Here is a 21,666-nt window from a genome sequence, read left to right on the forward strand (position 1 = left end):
TTTAATATTAACTCTCCCGCTACTTGGAAGCCTATTCATAGACTTTTTTTAATAACTCTGCCACGTCTCGGAGAAGCTCAATCGTTTATCTGCTGGATATTAGCTCTGGAAAAAGTAGTTGGATCACTTTATTCGAGAGTCCCCCTTCGATTTATCAATAAAATTGAAGTTTCACGATAGAATGTGATGAGATAATTGGGAGGGACCAATTAGGTGCAGTCTGTCGTCGCTAATCCCACGGTCTCCGCCCAGGCAAACATTTTCCTTTGAAGTGGAAAAATGCTCGAGATTCCAGGACCGGGTCGACCTGCCTCAAAGTTTCTCGAGAGCGGATCGCGACCCAAGGGCTCGACTCCTCGATTTCTGTATCGAGAGATCGTGGAAGGTTCAAGAGCTCTATTAATCGGGCGGGTTCTCTAGATTGATAGGAGGTCAACCGGGTGTGTTCTCCACCCCAGCACGAGGTCAAGCTTACGCATCGAACGCCACGCACACGAGCCGACACACGCATCGGGTGTCCATGTGCGCGCGTGTGCGGCAGCATTGGTATTTATAAATAAATACGTCGGCCACGTGCCACGGAGAAATGGAATGGCGTTTGGAGAGTGCCTTAACTCGACCGAGACGCTTAAAACGGATCCGGGGGTGTTTTCAATGTTGTTGTTTCATTTTCTTCGATGACGAAACTCTGACCACCGAGGTCGAGGTTTTTCGAAAGTGACTCCGATCGGTGATGCTTATACAGGTTGCTTCATCGCGCGTGCCTACAAGATTATGAGTGGTGTAAGGGAAAATTCACCTGTTCTCCAATTGGAAGAATACTGAGAACACAATTCAACATTCAGTCGCGCGGGACGAGCTAAAATTAAACAACAAACGTAGAAATACAGGGGGCAATGAAACCGCTACGTAAACAACAATAACGCTCGATAAAATAACCTGGCCGAGTGGAAGACCCCTCGAAATAAAACAATCGAAGCGTTTCCACGTGAGAGTACAGCGAGCAATTACCAGAGAAACGAACGCGGAGGGCCGAAATATGACTTTCAATTAGCATACGCGAGCCCCGAGCGTCCAGTGATTATGTTTGCCGGATCAGCACTCGACGCGGAGCGTCCTCGAACGGGTCGGCCGCAATCAACCATTCCCAAAAGACTCGGCTAAAAGCATTCCAGCAGCGCGCGAGCGGGTAATTCTGTTAGGTTCGTCCTGGAGCGCAGGTGCTCTCGAGGACCGGCGTTGCAACGCGTTAGCGCGACGATGAGGAGGGCAACAATTCTCTCTGTGGCAGCTACAACCGTCCAGGGACCCAGCCGACTTTGCACAGTTAACATTGCAACACAGGAACTCTCTTGTCCATTCGTTGAGGTCAATTCGGATTGCCGAGCCGGTTACACCGATACACAATCGGTCCTGAACGGGTAACAAACGTTCAATCAATTTTTTCCGTGTTTTTCCTCTTGATTCTTTTCTCGTTTTCCGTTCGCCAGAAGCCGCCCGGACCTTCCGTTGATTAAACCAGCGTCACCTACTTCTGCAGACTGCCGTCATTTCCGTTTTTCGAGCGCCTTGCGTCACACAGCTCGACGCGTAGTCGAAGGGAGAGCGAGAGCGTGTTCGTTACAGTTTTAGAATCGCCTTTTTTTACGCGAACAATCTTTTTTTCTCTCTCATCTTCTATCCTTGTCTATACGTATAACCTTCGTCCCTGTCTGCTTACTCTCCGTCTGCTCCGCACGCGCTTCTCGCGCGTCGATTAATAGCGTTTCATTGAAAGCCATAAACGATAGCTCGATAACGAGCCCCGTGGAAATAGCCGGGACTCGAACCGGCTAATTTTGGGTTTATTTAGAAGATACGAGGAACGATGGTGTGGCAAGCCGAGATGGAAATCTTCACGTCAGGAACCACCCCTTGCGAGGTTTTCCGGTATTTTTGGGTCACCCTGTATAATGGGTATTATCAGGAACAAGCGACGGCTCGTTCGCGGTCGGGAAACCCGACGCTCGACTTTCTCGTCCGACTTCCATCAGCGTCGAAACATAACCGCTGCCGAGCGGACAAAAGAGCGAGGTCAGGTACGAAATCCGACCTGATGGCGGGGCAAGGTGGCAGAGGAGGGAGGAACGCGGTCCCCGTCGAGGTATCGAGAGGAGTTATCCGAGAGAAACAAACAGACGAGAGGAAACGACAGGCCCGTGGGGTGGTTGGTGACGATCTGATGGAGGCTGCGGACCGAAATACACTCGCACGGCCAATTCTCACGAGCACAGGCGCGATTACGATTGCACGTGCAGCCGACCACCATCTTAGAAGGTGGCCGCGCTATTTCAGGCGGGCCAGCCGGTGCCATGTAGCGAAGCAGGACCGTACCGATCGCCTCTGTTTACCCGTCGACCACGGATTCCCTCGATATCGATACGATCCGATCGTCGAATCGCTCACCATTCCTCTCAATTTACTAAATCGAGAAATCTAAACTGGATTTTTGGTGGTCTGATTCTAGCATTTTTTACTGAGATGTACGCTGACCGCTGAACAGGGCGGACAATTAGATTGGTTGAATCAGGATAGGTCAAATGAAATTGTAGTTCAGAATAGTGGGGCCGTCATACTAATTTTAAACGCAAACTAAACACTCGCTATGTACACGATATAACAGAGTTGCAGAAAGCGGTGTATGTAATAATAAAGTAATAATAAACGTCGGCAAAAGGAATACATACCGAAGACAGACTAAACAGCCATGACGCAGACGAATTTCATTCACGCCGACCTGCCAGAGGATTAATTAATTAACTTCTCCTCAAGAGCGAGAAGTACTCACTATATATGTAATCATCTTCGTCGTCTCTGGAAGTTCTACATATTAATTCTAATGAAATAATCGTGTACAAGGTTGTCATAGTTTTATCAAAAGATCGTTCTCGCATTTCATTTTAACGATGCAATTACCTTCATTAGAACTCGAATGACATAGTGATATTGTTATGTCGCGTGATGGTTCGTCATTAACACGTTCCCTTCGTTCTCTGGCTTCGGCAATTTTCTGCGAGAGAGCAACAATTTTGTACCAGTTATAAACTCTTCGAGAACTGAGGGAAGTTTCTCGACAACGGGAGAGACGTAAATTTCCGAATGTCCAGCAGCGAGGAAACAGGGCCAGGGGCCAAAAGAAAAAAAGCAGGCGCGTGCGATCAATTTTTCAGCGACGAAATTCATCGATGATTATTTTTGCACGAGTTCCTCGCGGCACGGTAGGTCTGAACAGCTTGTCAGACCTGCGTCGAGCGGAACTTTGCGCCTCGGCGAGCACGCGCGACGGACATAATCCAGAAAGGGTGTTCACGTTGAAGACTTCACCCTCGCAGTCCACGCGGAACAGGTTGTGTGTGTGGACCCCCTCCCCTCTCTCTCCCTCTCTAGCTGCTAGAGTAAATAGACCCTGCGGAGTTAGAAGTCGCTTGATAAACAGAGGAACGACCGCGTCCGACGGTTTTTCCGAACAATCAATCTGTGTTCCGCGATGTGAGCAGAGGACAAAGCCTATTGGATGGCAATTAGATCCTAATTGAACGGTCGCGATTGAGAAATGAGCACGATTGATGGGAGAATCGGTGCAGGTCGTTTGGGAACGCTTCGAAATCGATTGGTGACGAGATCGGGGCCTGAGTAGGAAATCTACGGGCGAGGAAAGGGGTGAGGTCCTGATGGCTTTTTCTGTAGTGATTCATCTTCTGATCAAGAAAGTTCTTATAATCTTGGTTTTAAATGTTTGAATAAAACCAATTGCATGTAAACCTCCGTAAAACGATACTTCGCCGAAAGCTCAGTACGAAATTCAGATCGTTTTCACGGGAAAAGATCTACAGAGAAAATCTCATTGCTCCCAGCAAGTAGTCCATGCAAATGCGAATTTGCATAAAGACCCTGTCCGTTGCTCGCACAACAGGCCAGCAGCAACGGGGAGAAATAAATTATCCGGTAAAATAGCATCGGTATCCTCTAAAAATCCGAAAGAGATGATTCCTCGGGCTGGAAGAGGTGCCATCAGGATCGTGGAATAAATTTGCCGACAATAGGGGTTGTGCGGGGGGAGGAAGAGGAGGAGTGGAACTTGGTCGCGGGGATAACTGGAATTGAAATAAAGTCGAGGCACGACAAAAGCGAGAAATTCGATACTACTTGAGGCGCGCAAAGTGGAGCAACCGTTCGAGGGGGGTAGGAGCTGTGAGAGCGCGGGGGAGAAGAGGAAAAGCCGAGTCGACGGAAATTCAATAACCAGTAAAAGTTCCCGCGAGAGAAACGCTCTCCCCCCACTCTCACCTTCTCTTTTTAGTCGTGTCCGCGTCAAAAGAAACAGACGGCCGGCAGACCAAGCGCCGCGCTGTGAAATTACACGCTCGACAATAATTAATCTAGGTCGTGGGCCGGCGAAAGCGATCGATAGTAAGTACATACGTTCGATTCGGGGATGTCGACTCCGATTCGATTCTTCTAAAATCGATTTTCGCGCCGAGATCTTTTCAAAGAATTTTCGAGCATACCTGATCGGTAGCCGAGCGATCATCGCTGCTTTCTGCAAGCTCCGATTCCCTCCGGATATCGCGACGTCTGTTCCGATGTCGTTAAGGACCTGCAGACACCGAGACGTCGTCGACGGGGCTTTTTGTCCCCAGGCGTCTCCGAGAAAGGGAGCTGACCTGAATTGTCGGAGCGGTTTTCGTCGTAACGTGCAACTTTAATCTCGATGCGACGCGTCATCCGCGGATTTTCGATCGAGGAATTTCTGAAGGCTTGAACTTGTTCCTCTTCGGCTGAGAACATTGAGAACGATGTTGTCGATGACTTCAGTCTCGGTGGAGAGGTGGAGGAAATTGTAGACACGTGGATTGTTTCAAGGATATTCGTCCTGAAGGATATATCAACATACGAAACATATATTTTCAAGATATGAATTAAAAAATTCGTTTAAGACGTCCTGCTACAGGACGGCAAGAAAGTGAAAGCCTCGACTCCTCTCGATCTATAACCCAACGAGAGCAGCCGAGGATTAAACTTAAGGGTTGCTTTCACCCCGATCGATGTGAACGAAGACTAAAAGAAGATGTCAAATATTTTCGCAAGAATTATGTACTTCGTTCTTCAACATGCGGTCTGGAAACCTTGAATCTTCTGAAGAATTTGGTACGGTTCGAGGGAAATTCTCTCGGTTGAACCACGGCGTCGACAATGGCGGATTAAAAAATTAACAGCGTAACTTATCGCGGATGATCTATTTGCTGAGGTCGTTACGCGGAGCTCGTCTCCAGCTGATCGATCCCCCGGCAGCCTCGTTTCAGAAAAGTACGGGCTGGAGCGAGAGCTAGAGAGAAAATGGAGTCTGCGGACGGGCATTATTGCAGCCGACTGTAGATATGGAAACGGCCGACTCCCTCCTTCCAACCGGAATATTATTTCGCCAGCGTTTAAGCAAGTGGGTCACGCCGTGCTTCTCGACACGGTTCGGCACGATCCGAACCCTGCTCCACGAAATTACGCTCCTGAATCGCTAATCTGCTTCTTCAACTACTTCAATGGCCGTTGAATACGACCTGGGTCTCGGGAGACCCGGCGACAAAGCGCCCGTTCCAAATGTTGGCCGGAAAATTCTATGTTCTGCTTTAAACGAGACAAATACTTCAATAAAATGACCGGTTCTCTCGTTTTATTCTCCTCTCAATGAACTTCATATGTCTTCATCAAAATAACTATATGATGTTCCACTTCGTTACGCAATATATCCAGCTTGCTAATTTATATCAGCGAAATGAGAACTCGAATCGAATAAAATAAACTTCTCACTTTACGATGAATCGAGCGCTTCAATTTCTTCAATATAAAAATATTAATTTAATCAATGGAATTGTGTCACCGGCAACGTTTCTGCAACAGAAAATCATTAACAGGATTAATTTTGCTGGGCAAATCGGATTCGTGATGTTAATCTTCGGTATTTTAAAATACAAGAAGATAAAATAAAAATAACATAGAAAAATAGATGTTTGGAATAGAAAGAGTGCAAAGTTTCGCGAGATTTATGTATACACACGCACGCAAACAAAACGTCGAAGCAGGTCGATGGATGCGAATGCAATATTTACGAATACAAAAGAAGAGAGAAGCAGGATGCATCGTTCCCGCTGAATTCGCGCCACTTTTTTAATGCTCGCCGAATACGGGACGAAAAGCTTTGATGATTATTGTTGGCCGAATAATGGTGGATTACAACGGGTAGGAGTGCAGAGTGGAAACGCTTTCAAGAGTTGCCGCCACTTTGTTGATCATCCCAGAGTGCTGAAAACACGCTTTGCTTCAGAGCCCAGCAACGAAATACTTTTTCCGAGAGAAGCTTGTGTAACGATAACTCACCGAAAGAGAATTACAATAAACAGGTTTTGGCGTTGCATTCCCCTTCAACAACCACTTAAACACTGCTGGGGGATGTTTACGTTTCGAGGAACCAGGAAAACGCGAATGCGGCCGCGGGGGATCGTTTTTGAAACGCAAATCCAATTTTGAGCTTGTTTTCGGGTACACTGAGAAAAAAAAGTAGTTACTTCAATAACACGCGTGTTATTGTAATGTTTTTACTTCGATGAATATCAATGTATTCTTTTCAATAGTATTTAGAAGCAAATCGTGATGTATTTGAATTGTCTATCATGAAATGATTGAAAATATTATTCGATTCAATACCGTACATTATTATTCGTAATATTTCTCGTTTTCCTTCAATCAGATATGTTGTTAAAAAAATTTGAGAAATGTATTGATTTATACTGGAATTGGTTTGAGGCCATATCTTATTTTTTTGAAAACATTGATGTCAAGCTATTCGCTTATATGATTGGCGGAAATGAGTTTTGCTATTGAAATTCAATAGTATTAAATATTAAAATAAGTTCATATGATATTGGCACTATTCAATAGTACATCTTATTGAATCAACATATATTTTTCTTGTTTCGACAGGATTTTTTTCTCAGTGTACATACTGATGGGCAATTTTTAACAAGATACGTATTGGTAGATATAGTTATTCTGTGGAATATTTTTGTAAGTATTTATGGCAAAAATGGACGAGGGAAAAATAAAACTACCTAGACCGCCTCAACAAACTCAAAAATTGCTCCGCGGTAATTAAAAGACGATTAAGAAGAGAAATACCGTTTTCTACGAAGAATCAACAGCTGTACCATTCAAAAGACACGCGGCTCGCGGTTCACGCGACCGAATGAAAACCAAAGAGCGGGGTTATTCCGCGAAAGGCCGGCGCGGCGTTAATGACTGGTTTTTACGACCGCCGTCCATCCGGTTGTATCGGCGGTCTGCAGACGGTCTGCGGTATCTCATCGGCATGGAATTTGCATGCTCCTCGAAGAGGAGAGCGCACCCACGCGTCCGACCGAGTAAACTCCATCCCTGAGTTCCTATCTGTTCGCCTCGTGACACTTTTTGGCTAAAACTTCTGTTCACTTAGATCCCCCCATTTTTGGGGGTCGGCGAACTGCAGTGGCTCTAGAAAGCGTCGACACAATAAATCTCCAAGTCCCAACATTCACTTCTTTTTTATCCGACTTCGAAAAAGGAGGAGGTTACTCAATTCGATCTGTATGTGCCTTTTTCGCTTTTTTCTATGTACGTTCACTGATTACGCCGAGATGGATGGATCAGTCGGAACAAAACCTTTTGCATCTTGTAGAGTATGTCCCCGGGGTGGTCCCGTGAAAAGAAATTTGCATTTTTTCATTAATTGCGGTTTTTATTGCTAATAACCAATAAGACCGAAAAACCATCCTACGGTGTTCTACAAATTCTGCTCGTTCCACTAAAAAGTGTGAAAAAAAATTTTATAAAAAAAAAAGTAAACCGTCTTCGAAAAAATGCACTAAAAAGTATGAAGTAATTTCTATTTAATTTATGTGAATAAATACAAACTTAAATACAATACAATCTTTTCGGAGACAGCGCAAAATTGAAAATTTTCGACACTGGAAATTAAGAAAATCCTTAAATTCTTCTACATACTTTCACATATTAATGTATCTTATCTTCCCATCTACTGATTTCCAAATCCACCATATTCCAATGAAATCACAATCAGCAACATCTGTCATTTGGAAAATCTTCTTCAATTTTGCGCCACCATCCGAAAAGATTGTATCGTATTTAAGTTCGTGTGTATTCACATAAGTGCGTTGTTTCGAGGTAGGTTCAATTATTTTTTATAATTATCAAACAGCTAAGAGATCGTGCATCAATGTTCCAAATCCATTATACATTCAGTCACGAAAGAAATGTCCCACCCGCAAAATTATCTTCCGATATACTAATAGAACATCTAGAAAGAAAACAGTCGAAGTACGGACGATTGTTGGAAACTCGAAAAGCGTGTCAAAGGTTTCTACAGCCACTGTGTTCCGTATTTGTATCACGCAGCGGCCAATTTGTGGTTTGCACCCGCCCCGTCCCGAATTTGTCGCAGGAACAAACTGGCGAATATAAATTCCCTGCTGCATAAATGTATTAAGGTCGTGTAAACGCGATGGGTACGCGACGCTCCTTTAGGGGATGGTTATTATCAATTTTGTAGGGAGGGCGAGTCGAACCCGTCGTTCCTCGCTCCTCATTCTTTCTACGGGAGAACAAACTTTTAATTGAATTTCTTCCCCTGACTGCAGAAAATTTCGCGTTACCTTTGAACGAAGAGGATCAAAGCGGTGCCAAGCCTTTGAAGTTTACCTCGACGGCTGCATCGACAGCTGTCGGCCGCTGCAACGGCGAATTTCATTGAATCACTGATGCCTATTCATTAACCGAGACTCATAATTTGTACTATTGTTTAATTCGATGTAATAATACGGCGAATAATCTATATTATCGCGTGCTGTTCTATTTCATTTCGCACAGCCACGGCTAATTACCCTAATCATGCCGAAACGCGTGCATTATTGATGCTGAAATCTGAATAGAAGGTACACGAGCGAAACGATTAAAAGAAGGATGCTCTTTCTTGCAGGTACCTATCAAGGCCAGTGGCATCGTGGAATGAGGCATGGCTACGGCGTAAGAGCAAGCGCACCGTTCGGTTTAGCGAGTCATTACAAGCCGTCGAAGCAAGTCAGGGCGTCATTGACGTCCTTGAGAAGCGCCGATGGTGGAGGACCTGTCGCCCCGACGCCGGAACCAACGGACAAGAGAGATCGTCGAGTTGACGACAGCAGGGGTGGTTTTGTACTGAAAGCTAGAAGCGACGATCCTCCAGCCAGGAGGAAGAGCCTGACGGAGAAGTCCTTGAAGAAGGGAATCCTCTCGGTAAAGTGTAATTTTTATCCTGAAATCTCTTGCAAACAAAGTTCAGCCGTTTTCTATATTCTTGACCCATTTCCAGGGCCACAATTTCAGTATAATTAACGAGACCATGTTCCTCACAGTATAATTGTAATTTCAGGGACTGAAAATTCGAAAGCAGAGGAGCACAGGCGACTTGGAGAAACGGGGCACCGGTGGCAGTATTAGAAGCAACGCAAGCTCGGCGTCATGGATGTCGACGGAAAGCTCGCAGAGTCAAGCATCGGCATCCGTTCATACGGACAGCAACGCGTCCTTTGTCATCGAGGTACACGTTACTATAGTACAATCTCTAAATCTCTAGCTACTGTGCTCCCTTCCGAGGGAAATACGTTGAGGATCATTAAACAGAAAGGAACACTGAAAAAGAACGTGGGCAGAGCAAGAGGATTACCTCAAGTCGGATTAAAAATAACGATTGCGAGGAAAAGTATAATTCTGAAAGAGCGCGAGCTCGTTGCTGGTTCTGGCGTCATTAAATTTTGAATGCCGTCACGGCGAAGTGAATTTTCCACGATTTGCCGGGTTAAAAAAACGTCATGATCCAATACAATAGACAGTTTCTTACTCGAAAATTCTGCTTGCAGGACGAGCAGATGGATGCCTCGGTAACGGAGACCTACCTGGGCGAATGGAAAAACGACAAAAGAACCGGGTTCGGTATATCGGAGCGCAGCGACGGTCTCCGGTACGAAGGCGAATGGTTCAACAATCGTAAGTACGGCTACGGTGTGACAACGTTCCGCGACGGCACGAAAGAGGAGGGCAAGTACAAGAACAACGTGCTGATTACAAGCCAGAAGAAGAAGCACCTGTTCCTGATCAGATCGGCGAAATTCCGCGAGAGGATAGAGGCTGCGGTGAACGCTGCTCAGAGAGCTAGCAAGATCGCTCTTCAGAAAGCCGATATCGCGATCTCCAGAGCGGCGGCAGCTCGTGGGCGAGCAGAGTTAGCGGACATCGGAGCTGAACACGCGAGAGAGGACTCTGAACTGGCCCAGCAGACAGCGAAACAATTTGCACCAGACTTCCGGCAACCTGGACTGGAGAGGTTACGAAACAGGGAGATCCCTAAATACGTGCCACCCCCGCAGGACACCGTTCCAGGGAAGAGCATTCTTCAAAAAGCCAGCAGCGTGGATCATGCTGGTCCCCAGGGTCCTACGAAAAGCCCGATACCCTCTATGGAACCCACGTCGACGACCAACACGTCCACCGTTAGCAACATGATGCAGTCGATTAGGAGGGCCAGTATGAAGCAGAATCAGCTGCCGCAGAATCCTCTGTTGGGCAACCAGCTGCCCCAGAACCAGGCTACGTTGCCGCAGAATCAGCTGACACAGAATCAAATACCCACCCAGGTGACTCCCGCGCAGCTCATCAACCAGCTGCCGCTGAGCCAGCTGAATCAGACTACCCTGAGCGGACAGAACCTTTACCAAACGCAGTTCCCGCAGCAGATCACCCAGAATCCTATGCCGCCCGGCCAGTACCCTAACAGTTTACCGAATCAGTATCAGCAGCCGGGACAATATCCCGGAGTCCCGTTCGTCCCGCAATCTCAGTTCCCTGTTCAGGGTAGTCCGTACGGTCAGCCGCAGTACCAACCTATCAGCCCGCCACAGGCGGACCCCTACTCTTATCAACAGCAGCAGGCTAGCCCCCAAGGCTATCAGAATATGCAGGCTTATCCCAATCAGCAGGTGATCTACTATCTGTTGGACTGCTTGCCTGCCCGTACGCTCTGTTTGACTCGACGGGATTTTCTAATACGAGCGATCCGATCGAGTTTGTTTGATCTGGTTCTTGTGTTGGGCTTGCAAGAGTGTTCAGTTTTATTCTGATGATACAGCTTGGATGACATACTTTCTTCATCATCCTACTGATCACAGTTGACCCAGCTAGATAGTCCCACATTGACGTCCCTAAGACCCCCAAATAAGGCTAACATCTTAACGATGCTTGATCAATTAATCTTCGTCTGTTCCTCGGGTCAATTTGACACATTTTGAAAACGATATAATCCAGTCAACGAAAAGTTGTAGAGGGAAATGGAAGGAACACAATTTTTAACTTTGGGTCTTTGTTTGGACTAGTTAGGAGGTAAACATACTAAAAGTCCCTACTCCTAGGAGGTGAGCGGGGTGCAGGGGGGCATGTAGAAGGTGCCCTTTATCGGTTTTCCGTTTATATCTCGGAAACTATGCATCCTAGCGATAAGACCATTCGATACAAAATTACAGCTGACAAAATGTGCCACAAGACTGATTAGATTCAGTTTTTCGGTATCTCGCATAGTTTTCGAGATATACACGCTCAAAGTTCACTAATTGTGCTGAAAAGTTAGCTAGTCAAATAAGGCAAAAAACATGAGGCATAAATTTCTTTTTCACAATTAGTGAACTTTGAGCGTACATATCTCGAAAACTATGCGAGATACCGAAAAACTGAATCGAATCAATCTTGTGGCATATTTTGTCAGCTTTAATTTTGTATAGAATGGTCTTATCGCTAGGACGCATAGTTTCCGAGATATAAGTGAAAAACCGAAAAAGCAGACCTTCTACATGCCCCCTGCACCCCGCTCACCTCCTAGGAGTGGGGACTTTTAGTATGTTTAACTCGTCCAAACAAAGTCCCAATGTTAAAAATTGTGTTCCTTCAATTTCCCTCTACACCCCCCTTATGAGCATTCATTGACTGGACTAATAGGGGACAAAATTGAAAAATTTAATAAACTTATTTCACCTCGGGTTTCCATTGTCAAAGGAAGAATTGACAAATGCTTCTGCCACCTGAATGTTTTTACGAATGTGTCAATTTGAAATGAAGTAACCAATTAAACTGAGAAAACAAGGGTTAATTGCTTCTGAGATGCTGTGCCACAGCAGCTTCAGCGACTCGAGAGTATCGCGATTAACTCCGTCGGATTTATTTCAGATGACACTACCCAATCAGTACGGGCCTGGTCAGATGAACCAATACGGTTCCCAGCAACTTTACGGGCAACAACAACTGCCGCTGCAACAACAAACGCAGGTTCCGCAACAATATCAGCCCGACGGGATCGGGGACGCACAACGACCACCGAGTTCGACGAGTATACGAAGAAACAGCAGGGTCTTGACCCCGCAAGATCGACCCGGGAATATTGGCCAGACTCTGAACGACAGGTCTCGACCTTACCTATCGACCATTAAAAAATATTCTCGGTTTTCGAAAGATAAATTTACCGCGATCCATAAATTTCGGTATAAATATTTACCGGGTTCTGTTGACGCATTGCGGACCAGATATCTCTAGTTACCGTCGGCTATTTGTTTGCCGCAAATATTTTCCAATTATACATACACTCCGGTAATAGCCGAAACTGATTGCCGTGTCAAGTATCTTATTTCGAGACGCGGTCTACAGATATTGTGGAAGTTTATGCATTACTGTGATTTCATAGACGTCTCCTTCCTTCGATAATACTAAAAATGAAAATAAAACTTTAATGTTTGTAGGGAAGTTCTACATCATTAAAACGTCCTACAATCTCGTAGAGTCTTTATGCTGGTCTAATATTTGTTATTGCGAATAATACCGGTACAAAGAGCTCGTCTGGCCAATGTAAGTGATGCATAAAGTTCCGCGATCCAGATGGGAGATTTGATTACTCGTAACCCGCTCGTAACGAGCAGATTCTTGGTTCGCAGCGACCTGATTTTAATTCGGCCGGTTCCGATCGATCGTTTTACAGACTAGATCATTATAAGAGGCCGCCCAGCCGTGATAGTTCCGTGGATCGTTACGCTAGAGCGCATACCCGGTTGACTGGATCGAGGCAGCCGTCCGTCGATAAAACCATCACGAATCCGCCCCAGGATATGCTCGACAGGTGACTAAAGTATTTCCAATCCGATCCAACCGAAGAAACCCGTGAAAAATATTTTTCCGCAGAATATTTCTTAGCTGCTAAAATGGTTAAGGGGGTAGACTCGTTTCCAGGATTGCAAGGGTGCGCGATGCGCTTTCTCATTTCTAGACTGCGGATCTTTATGCAAAATGAAATTCTTGTACATCAATAGCAAGCTATAGGAGCTAAGTACAAATTTATTTACCTCATTAATGATTTTTATATGTGGAAAATAGTATAGTTAAAGTCGTTTAATCTTTTTCCTGTTTTGAATTACACCTACTCATTTTTGTCACAAATGCATAACATCCGCAGTCTCATTTCTCGATAATACATGCGATGGGGTTTTTCAGTAGTGAAAAGCGCTAGATAAAAGATCAATATAATCTGGGCTGCAATCGCCCTCAAAAGTAATTTGCATTATTCGGCAGCGTAATTTGCATTGACAGCTACATGCAGCCGAATAATGCAAATGATGCCTCGTAAACGTAAAAATAGGAATTTTGAGGGCGATCGCGGCCTAGATTGATCTTTCGTCTAGCGCTTTTCACTACGGAAAAACCCCGTGGCGTGCATTATCGAGAAATGAGAACGTGCATCCCGCATCCTTGCAATCCTGAAAACGAGTCTACCCCCTAAAGATGTGATTACGAGATGAAAGATTGATTTTGAATACAGATCAACGAGAGCACCGAGCGTGATGCGATCAGGGACGCCTCTGAACGGATCCGTGGTGGGTAGCGGCACTGCGACGCCAACGTACGTCGCCTCGACTTCCAGTCAGTTCGAAGGTGCTTTGCTGAAGAATCGTGGCCTTGGACAGGACATCCTGCCGAGCCAGGGTCAGCCTAAGCGTACCGAAAGCCTCTACGTCACTCCCGGACGCGGTCCAACCGTATCCGGTGGTGGTGGAGGCGGTGGTGGTGGTGGTGGTGGTGGTGGTGGTGGGGGCGGAGTACCGAAGGTGAGTCCTCCTACTATCGTAGTTAATCAACACCGTATAGATATTATTACATTTATTTATTACATATTCCTATTTGTCACGCGACACCGTCGTCCTGGCACATGCCTCACGAGGCAAGGGAAACGGGCCCTGAATCCCTTGGATCTTGAATTTCATATTCTGTTTCATATCATTGTTTAATCAAATTTATGGAGTGTGATACCGTACCTTGCTTTGTCGAAGAAGAGACTGAAAGTAAACAATGTTAAAACCGCATTGCCCCGGACTTTGAATTGATAATGACATATCAGAAAAAAAACTCTATTACTATTAGCTCTCACAACATTACGAAATATGTGTGTATTTGCATTCAAAGTGCAGCGTTTAAGAATAAGACCTTCGACGTTATTTTGTTATCGCTAACCTTCGTGCTAGACATCGTTGCGCAAATGTTTATGCAAATTACGTAGAGACCAGTCTATAACTCAAACTAAAGCAACTACTTTTTTTCTGCAGTCGAATAGATATCGGATGAAATATCTCCTAATTTATCCAGAAAAAGGTCCAAGAAGATGAAAGACCCGTTTTCCGCCCGAATCTCCCTTAGTGCATCATTTAGGCGTTTGTCACTCTCTTCATGAAACTCCCAATTCTCCGGGAAACGTCGAAATAAGAGATGGTACCGCGGTTTCATCGTAAACGGGGATACTTCGGCGAATCTTGAACCGACGAGACGCTTTTCCGGGGAGATCGAAAATACCGCGGCCTCGTCAAACAGGATAACAATCGTTCGACTGTTACTCGTTCATTCACGCGTACCATCCGAGTTTATGGCCTGGCAACGTTTTCTCACGAAAGGAAATACCATCGGGCCGACGTAACCGCCTCTAAAGAACTCCGAGAATTCCGAGTAGCGATCACCGATCCACGTAGCCGCCACGTAGATTGTTCAATCGATCGGTTCCGTAGATCTTTGCCACCAAAATACTCGAATTCGGTCGCCTCACAATGCTTGCTTAGTCGCATCGTACGATTTTTCTCTAAACCCTTTAGCTGTCGAATAAAAAATCTTTGCTTCGCAGGGAGTGCCACCCAGATGATTATTTTATAATAAAGCTTTTTTGGTGTTTATTCATTATCTTGATTTTTTCAAAAATTCTTTAGTTCACTGTGGTATAAGTGTATTCCTCGTTAGTTTTCGTTTTAGTTTGTTTTCAAGAACAGCAGCCAAAACAAATACCTGTTTAACATTTGAATTTTCGTTTTGATGTAAGAACCAAAGTCTCTTCGGCAGCACTCCTTGTCAGTATAGTTGCGCGGTAGTTGCTAGCTAGCGACCAAGACTTAGCCACGCACAATCCGGTTCTTGTTGCCACCCTGATCGAGTGGTTTCGATGACGAACGATCGACAAAGATTTTCCGGAGATCAAGGAACGATTTCGAGCGTTTCCTCGCAGAGTTTTACAGGACCATCGGATCAACGACGGTTTTACGACCATAAAGCTTCGCCCATGATTCGATGCTACCCTAAACGACCACCTGGAACCTCCAACCTCCTCACACACGTATCTCATCATCTCGACCATCCACAGAGCCCCGTGAAACCAACCAAAGAATATATATTTTGCCTCCCTCTGTATTCTGTATCTTTTCTCTTCTCTGTCGATTTTGTCTGTCTGTGTAACTGTGTGGCATTTTGTGCTGTGTTCTGTGCATGCCATCCCAGGACGCAGGCCGGACGGTCCCCGCCTTCGCCGCAACGTCGAAGGGCCGCGCAACCCTATGAGTATAAGTATTATAAATAAATAATGTACACATTGCGATTTGCGAGAGGAGGCGAAGCTCAAGCCGCGTTTCGCCGCGTGTTCACTCGAGACCTAGAGAAAAAAAAACGGCTCTCGCGATCTCACCCTGGATGTCTCAGCAATGTCTGATTTTATTAGGCAATGTTCTACGAGAAGGTTAGGGCACTTTGATACCCACGAGTAGGTATCAGGGAAACGTTTAGAAAGGATAATTTAGATTAAGATCTCAGTGCTGATGGACGGACGGAGACTTAAATAGATTTACGTTCATCGGAGGATTTTATACACTTTACTTTTTCTATAATTACAGTGTTTAGGGTAGGTTGTAGAATATACAGGGTGTCTCAGCTGAAGGAGAGACCACCTACATATCTCCTCTACTTTTTAATGACACAAAATATATTTATGACATAATTTAAATGGTATCGAAGGAGGAATATCATAGAAGCACAATTTCTTTTGTCCGGTTATTTTTTCATAGATTTTTCAAGTTCATCGTTATTTTTTTATCGGGAAAATTTTTTTTCATTCCATCTTATGGCGGCTGAAAAAATACATTTGAATATGCTTAAGTCATTAACAAAATGAAATAAAAAGATAACCGGACCAAAAAAATTGTTCTATGATATTCCTCCTTCAATACCATTTAAATTATGCCAACAATATTCTTTTTGTGCCATTAAAAATAAAGGAGATATTTAGGTGGCCTCCTTCAGCTGAGACACCCTGTATACAACGTTAGAACCCCCAGTTTAGCGGTCTAGTATTTGTTGGTAGTGTCCAGTCCTCCAGCTTTTTCGCTCTTCACAGGCCTCAATCGAATGTATTGTTTTCTTTAACACTTCTCTTCAATCCTGTACACATAACTGAAGTTCAAAAATCATTCCCAACAAAGGCGAACCTCGAAATGGACAAACCTTTGTCTGACAAACATATTGTCGTGCAGCAAAGTATTATACAATTTCTCAGCATCGATGTCCCAACAATATAGCCTAGAACAAACCAAACAATAGAGCCTAATGATCGTCCCGTCCACCGGTACGCTATAGTTTAACCAATTGTTCGTCGTGTCGCAGTGTATCTAGTGGTCATAGAGTTCAATGTCGCAGGGTGTAACGTTGTGTTCCGTGTAACCGAGGCTACTTGTACAGCATGCTTTTACTCAGTAACGAAGTAAATGGAATCGATTTTAATCAACTTAGCGGAGAGATTTTCTTGCTCGCTCGACGATCCAGGGTGAATTCGCGAAACAGGGTTCAGAGAGCAGAGCTCTCTGCAATCGGAAACGAGCAGGCGACGCACTTTTCACATTCTACCGGCCAAGCCGGTCCAGATACACATTCCCGGTCCCAGAGATCATATTTTACGACGTAAGATTTACGTAATCGCCTCGTTGTCGAACGATAACGTTCCCGATGGAGTCTGTGCCAAAGTGACCCGGCCACGGTGCTTATGCGAGAAGAATCGGGCGCGTCTCACGCTCTTCGATCGATCAAACATCGTGTTCTACCGAGACACGATCCACTTTTTGGCATGAGATGTGTGTGTATTAGGTGTGGAAATCAATTCTTTCGGAATTCGAGGTGGTAGCAACATTCTACTGAAATAATCATTACAGGAGGTTCAGATCGATTAACGACTGGGGCTGTCACTTTTCCGAAGCTTTAACTATTCGAAGATTCGAAGGATTCGAAGGAACGAAGGGGACGAAGTGCGCGATGTTTCGAAATCTTCGAACCGTATAAAGTTGTAACTTAATCAATCTATCAGCTATGGTGACACATTTCGTCGAAATGTAGGAGTGTCTGTAATTGTATCAAATACAACTTAGCAGCGAAATTTCGAACTTCGAATCACCGAAGTTCCGTTTCTTTTATTCCTCTAATAATTTATTACGGAGGTTTTAATTTCGAAGCTTCGAAAATTCGATTCTCGTCACCTTCAAAGTTTCCGAAATTCGAAGCTTAGAAGCTTCAAAAACTTCCACCTTCGAAGGAAAGTAACACCCCTATTAACGACTTCAGACGATTGTTCGCGATGAAGACTGAAAGACGTTGAATTAAGGAACGTTCTAATTCTTATTTGATTAAATAAATCTGCTTCAGGTTCAAAAGATCTTGTTTGAATGCTGGATGTTGGTTTGTGCGGAGTTAATTGGAGAGAGATTGTTTCTACACCTAATAGATCATGAGGTCACGGTTTCGAGTCGGAAGGAACCTAAATTTTGAACGGGCACGTTCTCGCAGTTTACATCGTGGCCCGTCAACGGGAACACTGACCGGAACCATTGTTTGGCGTGTCGAAAAGAAAAATATTTTCAGATCGACACTTTAGTCTCAACGGTCGACGAGCCAGACTCACCACGAGGCTGCGAGACGAGAAACATGATAGAAAGCTAATTCGGTGGATTAGGCGAACGCTGGTTCATCCTGCTCGATGATAGACAGCGTGTTGTTTGCACACGTGGCGGGTTCGATTTTGTAATCCGAGTCTGATGAAAAATCTGTTTCTTTCTGTCAATCGACGATCCAATAATTCTTCCAATAATTATACGGTAAAGTGCCCAAATATGAATCACTTATTGTTGATGTTATTTTTTGATTATTTTAGAATGCAATTTTTTGACCAAAAAATTACCAGTTGTAGATGCATTTCCTTCCTATAAGATTCTGGGGTCAAGTTTGTTCAAAAATTAATACAGCAGTTCCAGCGAAAGGGGTTCTTAATATGGTACACCTTGAGTCCCTAATATGACAACTTGTGCCATATTCGGCACCCTCATCAAGAATGTCAATAAAAAGACTATACCCATATTAGGTAACCCTCGGTAGTGCCATATTGGGAACTCCACGTGGACTGATAATACTAGTTACTGACAAAGAGAAAATGAATTTCAGCCCAAACCAACAGTTGGCAAACATTGATATAAATAAACTGAAACGACAGATATGTTCAAACATTTCAAAATCACTTACCTTCCTCGAAAAAGACACAATCGAAAATCTAACCACAAAAATATTCAACACGTGGAGACAACTGGCGGAGGATCGATACTAAAATCTGTAGAATGGTGCGAATGCACTGCACGCTGTTGAATGAACAGTGAATAAACTATTGTTTGAGGATTTTCTCACTAGAGTGCGAGTTCTCCTTTACAAGATATAAGGTAGTGCCATAATAGGCGACTATACCATATTTGGGCTCTTTACCCTATTCACGATTTTGAAGGAATATTTATTCAAAAATTGAATCTTTGGAATTGAAAGGCTGCTTTTAGTAAAACCGACTTTTGTTGAACTTCGCACAAAAAGTTTTGCCAGGCGAAAGAGTGTCCAATCGGGAACAATGCAGAAAGTAAGGATGACTCAGAAATTCGAAATATTGAATCCGCAAACACAGCGTATCGCCGTGAGTCACGAACGGCGCAACCATGGTTCACAGACCCCGTTTAGTATGCAGCAAAAAGGATCCACACTTAGCAAGCACCTTTCAAAAATTCGTTTTGCAGCCTCGTCTTGTGGACCGCGACTTTTTCCGATTTCTCAAGGTGTGAATTAGCGAAGCAGAACTTGTACCTGGTTGTAGATTGTTATTAGCTACTACGTATATAGACAACTCGCGACGTGCGGATCGATAGGCATTTAACCCTTCCGGCGTAGAAAATTTTAAACAAAAATCCCAGGAAAACTGACGATCGATGTAACTCCTCGATCCGTGTGACGAATCAGCTTCGCGGAACGATAGAGACTATCGATCGAAGAGAGCCGAGAGATCAAATGCTAACGAGGCTGTAAGGGTTAAGCCGAATTTGGGCATCGAACGAAACGAGCGACGTTCTTTACGCCTTCTTGTCAGAGACGGACGAAATTATTTTTTTATGGGAAGCACAATAGACGTAGCGGAACGATGAACAAAGATTTATTACGATCTCGGATTGTGCACGCGAATTGCGCCCGATCTGTCGATGTTGCGATTAAATACATACATTCTTCTAATTACCGGTACGCAATTGTTATTTCGATTATCTTCGCGCTATAAAATTCATTAAAAAATTCTCGAGACGCTGAGGATTAAATGTTGAACGGTTCAGTGACCAAATAAGATTGGCCGTATAGAAAATGAAATTTTCCTGATGCAAGTCGCAGCATCGGCAATGAAGGTAATGCAAGTGCAACGAAAGTGCAGAAGTGCAAAAGAATTGCGCGAAACGTTCGCACACGATCCGCTTTGACTCCAACCCCTTGCTTCGATGCTCCGATGCGAATAGTTCTCTCCAGCAGCCATGTAAATAACACGCCCACTCGAATTCCCGTCGTCATTCTCCGTTGCCACGCCCCCTCGAGTCTACAGTGAAAGTCGAGAGCACGCACGACCACGCACGCACAGAAATTGATTTTGAAACCCAGCACTCGGTGTCTACGTCCATTAATTAAGCGCAAGTATCGTAACGACGTCCATTGATTAAGCAATTCAAGGAAAATCGAAGAAAGGTAAGGTTCCGCGCGCGCGGTGTGGAGGCGGGGACCCGGTTTCATTGTCAATCTTATTCTACTGCTCTTGTTTCTCCTTTACACTCTGTTTCTAACAAGCTTCGAAAAAGATACCCGTCCCGAGAACTTCCCCACATCAAACAGGGTACGCCCCACCTCCTCTTTTATCCGAACACTTCGATCCGCCCACTGTGGGACGTACTTTACCCCCTCCGCGAGGTCACTGGCCACGCCCCCGATCCCCCTCCACCGATACTCCACCTCTGTTCTGACTGGCTTGGTGATTTCGCGGGGCCTGCCAACGATGATCTTTCTCTCCTCCACCTCCACGCCGCTTGTTTACTCCTGTTTTTGATCAGAGACATTATTTTTCTAACGCATGCTTCTATGACGTAGCGTCAGTCTGTAAAGTTTATGATATACTGTATACCAGTTCCACAGGATGGGATATATATAATATTATATACATATATATATATTGTATGTGTGCAAGGCGTTCGACTACCTGTCAAACATTTTAAGGGATGATTGCACAATTCGATCTCAAACATCAATTAAAAATCACCTCGGAAAATGTTTCAGTCGGTCACCCTGTATATAAAGACACACGAACATACACGAACACACGTTTCATAGAGATAAGTACGGAGAGACAGTAGTGTCTAATTAATTAAGTGGTAATATTGTTCAACTGGTCGACAACGACAACCCTTTCGAGATGCAGAACTATGGCGAACAATATTTTTTTTCTTGCCGCGTGTCCGCGAGAGAACGGGGGCTTCTGGGAGCTGTATTCTTGCGTTTATTGTACTCTCGAGAGCAGAATCGTCGAGCAGACACGCGGCGGGAGCGTAATTACTTTGTAAAGGCTAACGAGACGATGATCTGGGACTCGCTAGCTGTTTGAAATTGTCGTATGTACTTGGCTACTGATTACAAGCAACGCTTTTTCCGGGAATGACGGATTTCGATATAATTAAACACGAAATTGAGCGAAACGAGGGGGAAGAATCGTTAATGAAATCGCATGCGACCGGGCTCTTTAATCATCGTCGTAATTAAAACATTCCGTCAGAGTTGCTGATTAATCTGCCGTTACACAAAAGGGTTATGAATTGAATCCCTGGGGAGTCTATT

At 44.6% G+C, this 21,666-nt stretch overlaps 1 protein-coding gene across 1 annotated transcript in view; it reads left to right on the forward strand.

Moving 5' to 3' along the window:
- Positions 1 to 21,045, forward strand: part of LOC143214217 (uncharacterized) — a 51,308-nt gene extending 30,263 nt beyond the window's left edge. Inside the window, exons 3-9 of the mRNA XM_076434956.1 lie at positions 9,062 to 9,357; positions 9,494 to 9,661; positions 9,981 to 11,096; positions 12,334 to 12,566; positions 13,136 to 13,273; positions 13,970 to 14,255; positions 15,961 to 21,045. Of these exons, the coding sequence (XP_076291071.1) occupies positions 9,062 to 9,357; positions 9,494 to 9,661; positions 9,981 to 11,096; positions 12,334 to 12,566; positions 13,136 to 13,273; positions 13,970 to 14,255; positions 15,961 to 16,020 (2,297 nt within the window). The 3' untranslated portion in view covers positions 16,021 to 21,045. The remainder of the gene's footprint in view (positions 1 to 9,061; positions 9,358 to 9,493; positions 9,662 to 9,980; positions 11,097 to 12,333; positions 12,567 to 13,135; positions 13,274 to 13,969; positions 14,256 to 15,960) is intronic.
- The last annotated feature ends 621 nt before the right edge of the window (positions 21,046 to 21,666 follow it).

This window comes from Lasioglossum baleicum, chromosome 12, assembly GCF_051020765.1.
Source record: "Lasioglossum baleicum chromosome 12, iyLasBale1, whole genome shotgun sequence".
Classification (NCBI taxonomy): Eukaryota; Metazoa; Arthropoda; class Insecta; order Hymenoptera; family Halictidae; genus Lasioglossum; species Lasioglossum baleicum.